Genomic DNA, 10,176 nt, shown 5'->3' on the forward strand with positions numbered 1-10,176 from the left:
TGATTTGTAGTGATTCGATTTTCCTTATTCCTTTCTTAAGGTGGTCATTCGGAGATTACCTCCCACTCTGACCAAGGAGCAACTCCTGGAACATCTTCAGCCTTTGCCGGAGCATGATTATTTTGAGTTTTTTTCTAATGATACTAGGTAAAAGAAAAGGGGTGTGTGTGGGGGGTGGTAAATGAAAAAGATTTCTTCTGTTCTTGCATCCTACTAATATTTTCCATTTGATTTGTGGGTGTATTTAATGGCTGCGTACTTGTAATTCAGCCAGACTCCTGCAAGCATATTTACATAATTGCTTTTCTCTCTGCAGTCTGTATCCTCATATGTATGCCAGAGCATACATCAACTTTAAAAACCAAGAGGACATTATTTTGTTCAGGGATCGCTTTGATGGTTATGTATTCCTTGACAATAAAGGTGAGTCCTTGTAATGAAACTAGAAGGGGAGTTTCTTTGTCATTTGTACGTTTAAGACAATGTGTGTATCACAGTCAATGCCTTCATAGCTTTTCTAAAATCCTAGGTGGTAAAATGTGCAACATTTAAAGAGTTTTTACACGTGTGATAGGCTTGTAGTATTATAAATAGACGTGTAACTTGTCACAGCCCTCTAGTACTTATTAACCAGTTCTTTCTGTGGTTTGATCAACTGGATGAAATTGCCACCATTTTGTCGTGTGACAAATTTTTTGCCCTGGTTTAGATATGTTGTTTTGATTATTAATTTTAGCAGCAATGCTGATAAATGATTCTTTAAACTTATAAGGCAAGTTTTAAATATTTACTTCTCGTTTTGCTTCAAGGACCAACATTTATTTATTTAATTCAAATACTTTAAGCCAATAGTTCCCAGTGGAATCCTGGTTAACATTCTCACTCGGTTGTATGCAATTAAAACAAAGAACTTGGAGATCTCCCCCTTTGCATCCAGGGGGATCCAGTGTAGAAAGAAGAACAATTTCTGCCTTAACGTTCTTTTCCTTTATCACCTGCTACTTACACAAGATTTAGTCAGAGAATGCCCTAGCTGCCACTGGCCACTTTTGGCTGTGCAATCACAGGTGAATGGTGTGTTATTCTCCTTTGTTTTTTAAGCATTTCTTCAAAGTTGATAAAAATTAAATCTTTGCCAGGAAATATACCAGTTAACAGTCAAAGGATTGCCACTGCATATTGGCCAACTTTTATTAATCTTTCCCCCAAAACCAACTACTTCTCCACTCCAAACTTATATTCTGGTAGATAGAAATGATTTCCTAATTGCTTAGCCTGGAAATCTGAGTTGAGTTTAACCTTTTTCTCCTTTTTTTTCATCCCCTACATTTAAACAAATGGTGAATCTTGTCAGCTGCTTCTTTTTTTTTTTTTTTAAGAGCTTGTTTTACATTCAACGTTATGTGTACATTTAGTTCCATTCCCCATTTACCATGTCCAACCCTAGCCCAGTCTCCTCCCCTCCCTACCCTGTAAACCTCCCCTGTGCCCCTCATATTTATGCACTCCTGTTTGTCCTACGTTTCCTCAATTTGGATGTTGGTCCTCTGGTGTCCCGTGGTCTATTGCTCTAATGGATGTATTACCATAGAGTATGTGAATGCGTCATCCTGGGTTGAGTGGTCTACGTGTACATCTTGTTAACTATTGGACTGAGAGTCAGCCCCTGGGGGTGCGTTTTATTCCAGGTGCAAAATGTATTCCAGGGCCATAGTATTGGGGGTCCCAGCAGATTTCATCTGACCAGTAATTCTGGACATTATTGAAGTTTTGGATTTTGTTCCACGTTTTCCCTCCCACTCTATTCAGGATCTCCGGATTTTATCCTTTCCTGAGTGGTTGGCATTGGTAGCTGAGCACCATCTAGTTCTGGTCTCGAGGGCCATCATGTCCTATGGCTGATTGCTTCCAAATGCCCTTTTTTTTTTTTTTGCATTCTTCTTCACTTCTGCTTTTGCCACTAGGAAACCGTTAGCTGCATCTTAGGTGGCCACTTGAAAGCTTTTAAGACCCCAGTCACTACTTACCAATGTAGGATGTGAAACAAGGCTTTTATGTATTTTGTTGTGCCAATTGAGTCTGTTGTCCCCCAGTACTATGGCTCTGAGATGGTAGATCTATTGGATTGCATCTTATTCTTTTTAAATGTCTTGTTCATCTAGACTTCCTAACACTTTCACAGTTTATGTCCTCATCACCTAATGCTTAGATGATCACTACCTCTAAACTTACAGGAATTTCCATTTTTGTGTAATTTATTCCATTATATTGCCATTAAATTAATCTTTTAAAAGTACTAATTTTAAGATAACAGTAATAAGAAAAGTCCAAACTCCTTAGCCTGATATTTAAGATCCTCCATAGTCTATCCCTATGTCTGTTTTCTCTGCCTATCTTTCACAACTTCTCTCTGCTTTGGCCTGGTTTATCTATTCCTTCTCTTCAAGTATATCACAGTTATTAAGTTAATCTGATTCAACATTCGTTAGGATTTCCAAAATCATGTTTTCATCAAATTCATGTTTTCTCTATGACTGCTTTGTGACGCTTTCTGGCCATTTCTAGTTAAATGATTCTGGCTTATGTCTAGATGCCAATGATCTAAAGATAGTATTTTATGCCTGGTATGACATTTTTCTATGGCAGGGATCTGGTGCATTTTTTTAAATAACAGTTTTATTGAGATATAATTTACATACCATAAAATTCACCCTTTAAAGTATGCAGTTCAATGGCTTTTAGTGTATACACTCCAACCTAATTTTAGAACATGTTCATCACCCCAAAAAGAAACCCCATACCCATTAGCTGTCACTCCTCAGTCTCACTACCACCACTACCACCACTCTGGCTCTAGGCAACCAGTAATCTACTTTCTGTCTCATTGGATTTGCCTATCCTGAACATTTCTGATGTATTTTTAAACTGAAAATTACTTTACAATTTATTTCACATATCAAAGTATCACCTTTTAAGAGTTGAATAAATAAATGTTTCCCTTGCTTTATGATTTCATTATGTTTATCAGTGTAGATTTTGGGCTGCTTTGACAGCATGTTGAATATAGTTTTGCCAGTGTTGTATATGCCCATTGGGAGACCCTCTTCAGATAACTGCCTTCAAAGGAGACCCAGAGACTGGTCAGTTGACCCTTCTGTATCTACTTTTGACATTTCATTTGTTATAGTAAGGTTTATGGGTTTTTCTTTCCCTAAACAGGTCAAGAATATCCTGCAATAGTAGAATTTGCACCTTTTCAAAAAGCTGCAAAAAAGAAGACTAAGAAAAGAGATACCAAAGTTGGGACTATTGATGATGGTACCGTATTGCTATAGTTATGTAATGATATTGCTATGGGTTTTTATGTGATTTGAGTGAAAGTTTACAGAGCAAATTCATTTTCCGTACAACAGTTCATACATGACATTGACTGCCATCCCCACTATGTAACAGCTCTCTACCCACTTCTTCCCTGTAGTTACCTCTTCCCTTTGTCCTTCTGTCCTTTGCATTCCTGGCCCCTGAGCTATCTTCCTATACAAATATTGCCCTTCTGATCTCCCATGATTGATTGTTCTAAGGATTATATCTACCTAGTATAAATGTTCACCCTATATGCCTGTGTATTGTTTGGCTGGAAGCCACAGCAAAACAAACTCATTGCTGTCGAGTCAGATCTGACTCATAGCGACCCCTTCTTGGGTTTCCAAGGCAGTATCACTACAGAAGTAGATTACCCAACCTTCCTTCTGAGGAGTGGCTGGTGGGTTTGATTAGCAGTCAAATGCCTTAGCCACTACGCCACCAGAACTCCTGGGAGCCATAGGAGTGAATTCAATTCCAGGCCTAAAATGTCTGCCTTGAGCATTATGCTCTTTTAAGAACTATCTATATGGAATCAAAGTGACAGCAGCAACTCAAAAGATTAGATAGGAAGCTTAGAGGGCACTGAGTTTATGTTAATGGAGAAGGAACAACTCAGAAAGGAGGGTGAGGATGGTTGCATAACTTGAAGACTGTAATCAGTTTCACTGAATTGTACATACAGAAATGGTTGAATTGGTGTATGTTCTGCTATGTATATTCTCAACTACAACAACAAAATTTAAAAGAAGGAAGAAAATCAGATAGCCCTTTGCTTTCCCGAGACATTGAGAAAATGTATTAAATGAAAAACTTATACTGGATGTACACTTTTATTTTACAAAACAAATTCAAAACTCTGATTTTGAAGTCTACCAACTGAAAAATCTTTTATTTGGGAAAAAATTGTGGAAAGTATTTAGTTTTCTATTTTCTCACTCTTATAAAACTTCACACAAGAGAAAAATATTACAGTTTCTGTGCAAATAGAAAGAAAACCTCTTCTTGTTGCTGATGGCAACCAGTAAATGAACAAAACCAAAGAAGGTATATAATATTCATTAGATGACAAATAGAACATATACTATGAAGAAGGGAACAAAGTTTATAAATTCCTGAGAAAAGACTGGGAGTACATGGAGTTTGTCTTATATTTAGAAATTTTTCATATCTTTGATATATACATCCCATGCTGTTTCTGGACATCTTTAAATTTTAGGTGATTAAATGTACTGTTACCCTCGATTGTAACAATAAAAATAGAGTATTTTTTAAAAAATTGTTAAGGATAAGGGACATGTGCTTGAAAGACTTGCTCTTGAAAGTTGACATCAAGAGGACAATAGTTTCTCATAGTTTATTGTTGTCCTTGTCTTAAAATATTCCTATCTGGAATTGCCCAAAGAACTGACCTACAGGGTTTGTGTGGATATGGTTTGGTTTATTTTCAATTTTCCATGAAATAGAATATCACCTTTAGTAAATTAAATATCCTGGATCGTATTTCCTATTTTGTTTAAAGTCTGCTATATTTTCTGTTTCTTTAATTGATCATTTAGATCCAGAGTATAGAAAATTTTTGGAAAGTTATGCAACAGATAATGAGAAAATGACATCTACTCCAGAGACACTGCTAGAGGAAATAGAAGCAAAAAATAGAGAATTAATTGGTAAGTGAGGAAAAAGAATTAAGGAGAATGGCTTTTTCATCAGAATACCTAGATCTGATTCCCACTTTCATCACTTGCTAGCTGTATGACCTTGGGGAAATCACTAACTTCTCAGAGATTCTGTTTTTCCTGATGTAAAATTCAGATGATATTACCTACCTCACAGGATTATGAGGTGAATTGATGAGATGAGAAAAAAATTCTCTGTGAACTATTTGGTGGCACACAAATGTAACATAAGTAAAAACTTTGAAGACTGCTATGGGACCTTTATATATTGATAAGCCTTTGTAGATAGATGGCTTTGTTCTAGTAGTAAGTTAATATTCCTACAAATATTTTGACCTAAAATAGCAAAAAATAAAAATATTTTCTCCAGAATTGAAATCTTGAGAAATTCTAGTTTGAATGTTGTTTCTAGTACTAATAATTTGTCACTACTGTATCAGTACCAGCTCTAAATATGAGCATAGTCTTTGGCCTGGGATTTCTACTTTTAGGAATTTATCCTAAGGAAGTATGTGTTCAAAAATCTAGATACAAGGCTAGGTAGCATTATTCAGAATATTGAAAAGTACACTTAAATAATCATTGTTAATGGCTGTTGTATAAGCCCATCTCTGATAAATTCCTAGAAGTGGAATTATGGGGTCAAGAGGATTAACTGTTTTAGCCCCCTCCTCCTAATTTATCCCCAGAGAAAGTTGAACTAATTTATACTCCCATCAGTAAAACAAAAGATGCCCTTGCACTTAATTCTCACTGACACTGTCACTGGTATGAATTACTCTTAAAAATTGTTTTATTGTCTTAATTTTAATTTCTTCAGTTCTTTAAAAGTATTTTTAGCCTGCAGCGTTGAAATGAAAATACTGTAGAACCTCCACTAATACAGTTGTGAACTTTCTGTTTAAGGGGTGTAGTTTTCCCACCTTGGGTGGGTGGCAGGGAATGTCAGAAAATGGAATCCTTTCTAGGGGTTGATAAGTATTATTAATAATCTGTTTACATTTATGTAGCTAAAAAGACAACCCCACTTTTGAGCTTCCTGAAAAACAAGCAGGTAAACTTTTTGATTTTATAGTTCTCTCAATACATTTTGTTTCATTAGTTCACATTCTGTAAACGTTTTCAGAGCATTGGGGGCCTGTAGGAAAAATAACTGCTTTTCCACCATCATTCCTTAAAGATTTGGCTCATTAGTCTTACTCTCTGGCACTCTGCTTCACTCTGGTTATTGAGCCAGGGATTTACTCTGCAAACTTAGAGAGGCCTTAGCTTATCCCAGAGACATACTCTTGATATTCTGAAAGCCTCTGGTAATATAGCAAGGCAGCATGGGAGACTCCGATACCAGCAGGCCCTGGTCTTCATTCTCTTTCGTGTTCTGAATAGTGTGGGGTCGGGTTAAAATGGTAGAAAGTAGGAAGGAAAGATGATCTAGCTTAGTGGGTACCCACCATGCCTTTGGGATTAGTTAAGTTTTTGGTGATGAATGTTTTATTTGAAGACTGTATTGATGTTTCTTTCTAGAGAATGAGAGAAGAAAAGAGAGAAGAAAGGAGGAGGCGAGAAATAGAAAGAAAAAGACAAAGAGAAGAAGAGAGGAGGAAATGGAAAGAAGAAGAGAAACGAAAAAGGAAAGATATAGAAAAACTAAAGAAGATAGACAGAGTTCCAGAAAGGGACAAATTAAAGGATGAACCAAAGATTAAGGTATGAAAATAAATTAAGCAGACTGCATGTTTCTGAAAATTGCATGTATCTACTTCTTTAAATATGCATGCATCTTGTGTTGTTGTAGAGTTTTTTTGTTTCTATGTTTTTGAGGGGGGAGGGAAGTGAACCAATAAAAAAAAACTTTTCCAACAATACTAAGTAGTATTTTTTAAATTTAAGATCATTTAAAAGGATTAAGTAGTTAACATGATTTTGATCAGTTCTTCAGTGCAGATCTGTGTTATTTTATCATGGAAAATGTTCAATTTTTGGATTACTGTTCTCTCAATTCATAGTAAATAAGGGCTTAGGGCTGGCTGGCATTAATTATGGGTTTTATTCAGCTTTTCCTTCATATTTGATACATGAAGTTGCCTCATCTGTTTGTTTTCCACTGTCTTCAGGTACACAGGTTTCTGTTACAAGCTGTGAATCAGAAAAATGTAAGGACCGAGTACATGATACTGAGCACCTAGTATCATGTCACACACACAGGTCTTAGTTAATAAGTCCTTTTGGTGGTGGTGGTAGTGTTACCTGTAGAAAATCCCCTTCAAACTGACTTGGGTCTTCTAAAAAGCTGAGCTATTTACACACCTGCTTCAAAAGGAAGCCTAGGTGACTTCCTCATGCTCTGTTGTGTACCCAGAAGCTTCAATGATATACTGCCAGAGGACAACTGTGCTTAAATAGCTCTTTCTCATCTTCTTACATGCCTCTCATAACTGACTGCCTGATGGGAATACTACAGATAAATATCCTGCATTACATGCGTGTCTTCCCCTCTCACATGATTCCCATGTTATCTTTCATCTAGCTGGGAATCTGTGAGCAGCAGATTCTGATTTATGTATTGCATTTAGGAGATGAAAACTTGTAGAAAGGTCCCAACCTCTCTGTTTCCCTGCTGGGAGCATGGCTTGGACAACTGTTGCTCCAGCAAACTTCCTGGGGGAATTGATTCCCTAGTCCTTTGAGAAAGGTCAGAGAAAATCTCTCAGTGGTGGTGGCAGGATCTCCCTGTTTTACCTCCTGAAAATTCAGCAGTTCTGTGACTAGGGTTTCCTGAGTCTCTATGGGGTTCATTATTGGTAAGAAGGGGCTTGAGGGGGGGGAGTAGTTCCCATCTTAATTCCTTCCAGCAGTCTTTGTCTGCCATGCCACTAGTGACTTGACTTGCTATCCCTAATTATTACCAAGGCAGAAGGTAGAGCCAGCCATGCTAGAGAAATTCATTAGTGTTCTTATTAGAGAAATGAACATCTTGCTTTCTGACAAAGATGTTCATTAGAGAAATAAGAACACTTCCAATGAAACCTGCACATGGTATCCTCACTTTGATACACTGATGCTTTCTTAGTGTTCAGTTGGGACTCACCATTTGCAATGGCTGTCTGTGTGCTTAACGCTTGCCTTATATGGTGCTTTGCTTTTTGCTTGGTGACTTGTGTATTGCCTTCACTCTGAGATTTGAAATTCTTCTGTTTTGCCTAAAATCTCTCTGAATATCCAACACTTGGGGGTATTTTAGAGAGATTTTTAGCAATTGTCAGAGAAAGGAGCTGTCTTGTTAGCATTTTGGACTTTATAAACCACTTATGTGTATGTATGTGTGTGTGATATATATGTATATGTATATGTATATATATATATATATATATATATATATATACACTGAGCAAAGAGTTCCTACTCAGTAAATATGGAACTTCACCATTCTGTTGTATAAGGCATTTGGATTTTAAAGTCAAATGCCAAATAATTCTTGCTGTTCACCTCTGATGGTAATGATTGTTCAATCATATAAGCAAAGTATAATATTCTCAGGCTCAAGGCAAAAATATTTCTGCAATGGATCTCTCCTTTAGTGACCAAGGTATTTGTCACTCCAAGTACTAAATAAAAACGGTCCAACATGAATTACCTGCCTAGCATTTAAAATTTGTGGTATATTTTCACATTGTTTCATCACCATGCTGATTTGCTGCAGAATATATACTTGGAAGGGTGCATTGGTTCACTTAAAGGTTGACCTACTTAAACCCTAAGGCATCTCGATCCTATTGCTACAGTGATTAAGCCACTCCATTTGCGTGGATAACACTTTCATATTAATATGTAACATCTTTTTAATACATTACTACTCTTATGCACTAATTGTTCACCTGAAAGTTTAAAAGCACTTGCAGATACAGGGAGCCTTCTATAGTCAAAATTTTAAATATTTACTATATTGTTTTCTTTGATTGAAAAAGTAGCAGTGCCCTACCCTTCAAAGTAAAAATTACTTAATCTCTTTAAAGCTACTCAAGAAGCCAGAAAAAGGAGATGAAAAAGAATTGGACAAAAGAGAAAAGCCCAAGAAATTAGACAAAGAGAATCTGAATGATGAAAGAGCAAGTGGGCAAAGTTGTACATTGACCAAACGTTCTGACATTGAACTTAAAGATGAAAAGCCAAAGAGGTTAGTAGTAGAGAGCTCTTTAGTACGTTTGAATTAGAAGTGTTTCAAGATGCTGGTTTTGCTGCTGTGTCCTAGACCTGTACCTGAACTAAGATAAACTATTTTATCAGGTTGCAATGAGTCAATTGACTTGATGGCAATGCTTTTTTTTGTTGTTGTTATTGTTGTTGTTTGTTTTTATTTTATTAGGAGCAGGTGGTTGTGAGGAGGAAAGGAAGGTGTCAAATATTCTAGTATCTTAATCTGGGTGAATGATACTAATTTTTTGTTGTTTTTTAAAAACATCAGTAGTTTTTATTCCCTGTGAAAGTACAACCCCATTGCCGTGGCCAAGTTGGGACCACAGTGTTCCTGCATTTGTAGATCCTTGAGGGTTCATTCTCACTTTTGTTTTTCATGCAGACTTGAAGATGAAAGTGGCAGAGACTACAGGGAGAGGGAAAGGGATTATGACCGAGATCAAGAACGCATACTTCGGGAGAGAGAGAGACTGAAGCGGCAAGAAGAAGAACGCCGCAGGCAGAAGGAGCGCTATGAGAAAGAGAAGGCTTTTAAAAGAAAGGAGGAAGAAATGAAAAAAGAGAAAGAAGCACTTAGGGATAAAGGAAAGAAGAATGAAAGTACAGAATCAATAGGCAACTCAGAAAAAACTGAAAAAAAAGATGAAGTAGTTAAGAGAGATCGCATAAGAAACAAGGTGTGCTGCTTTTCGTTAAACTTGTTTATTTTCATTAAGACTCTTCTCTTTTCCTGCAGATGTAAAGGAAAGAGCTAGCTTGTTTATTGTAGAATTTTAGAATAGAAACTTTTAACTGTCTGAAACCCTTTTTTGTCTTTTCAGTCTTGATCGAGTTCTTTTTTTTTTTTTTAATTTGGAAATTTCAAATAGACAAAAGTAGGGAGTATAGAGAATATTATGATGAACCCCCACATACCCATCATTAAGCTTCAACAATTGTC

General features: G+C 36.5%; 1 protein-coding gene across 1 annotated transcript in view; it reads left to right on the top strand.

Moving 5' to 3' along the window:
• The window catches only part of UPF3B (UPF3B regulator of nonsense mediated mRNA decay), a 15,500-nt gene that overhangs the window by 1,197 nt on the left and 4,127 nt on the right, over positions 1–10,176 (top strand). The window contains exons 2-10 of the mRNA XM_007953331.2: positions 41–147; positions 317–423; positions 3,220–3,318; positions 4,923–5,033; positions 6,053–6,096; positions 6,567–6,749; positions 7,157–7,195; positions 9,056–9,216; positions 9,619–9,913. Of these exons, the coding sequence (XP_007951522.1) occupies positions 41–147; positions 317–423; positions 3,220–3,318; positions 4,923–5,033; positions 6,053–6,096; positions 6,567–6,749; positions 7,157–7,195; positions 9,056–9,216; positions 9,619–9,913 (1,146 nt within the window). The remainder of the gene's footprint in view (positions 1–40; positions 148–316; positions 424–3,219; positions 3,319–4,922; positions 5,034–6,052; positions 6,097–6,566; positions 6,750–7,156; positions 7,196–9,055; positions 9,217–9,618; positions 9,914–10,176) is intronic.

This window comes from Orycteropus afer, unplaced genomic scaffold (assembly GCF_000298275.1).
Source record: "Orycteropus afer afer isolate SDZICR_OR568_19922 unplaced genomic scaffold, OryAfe1.0 scaffold00387, whole genome shotgun sequence".
In the NCBI taxonomy this organism is placed as follows: Eukaryota; Metazoa; Chordata; class Mammalia; order Tubulidentata; family Orycteropodidae; genus Orycteropus; species Orycteropus afer.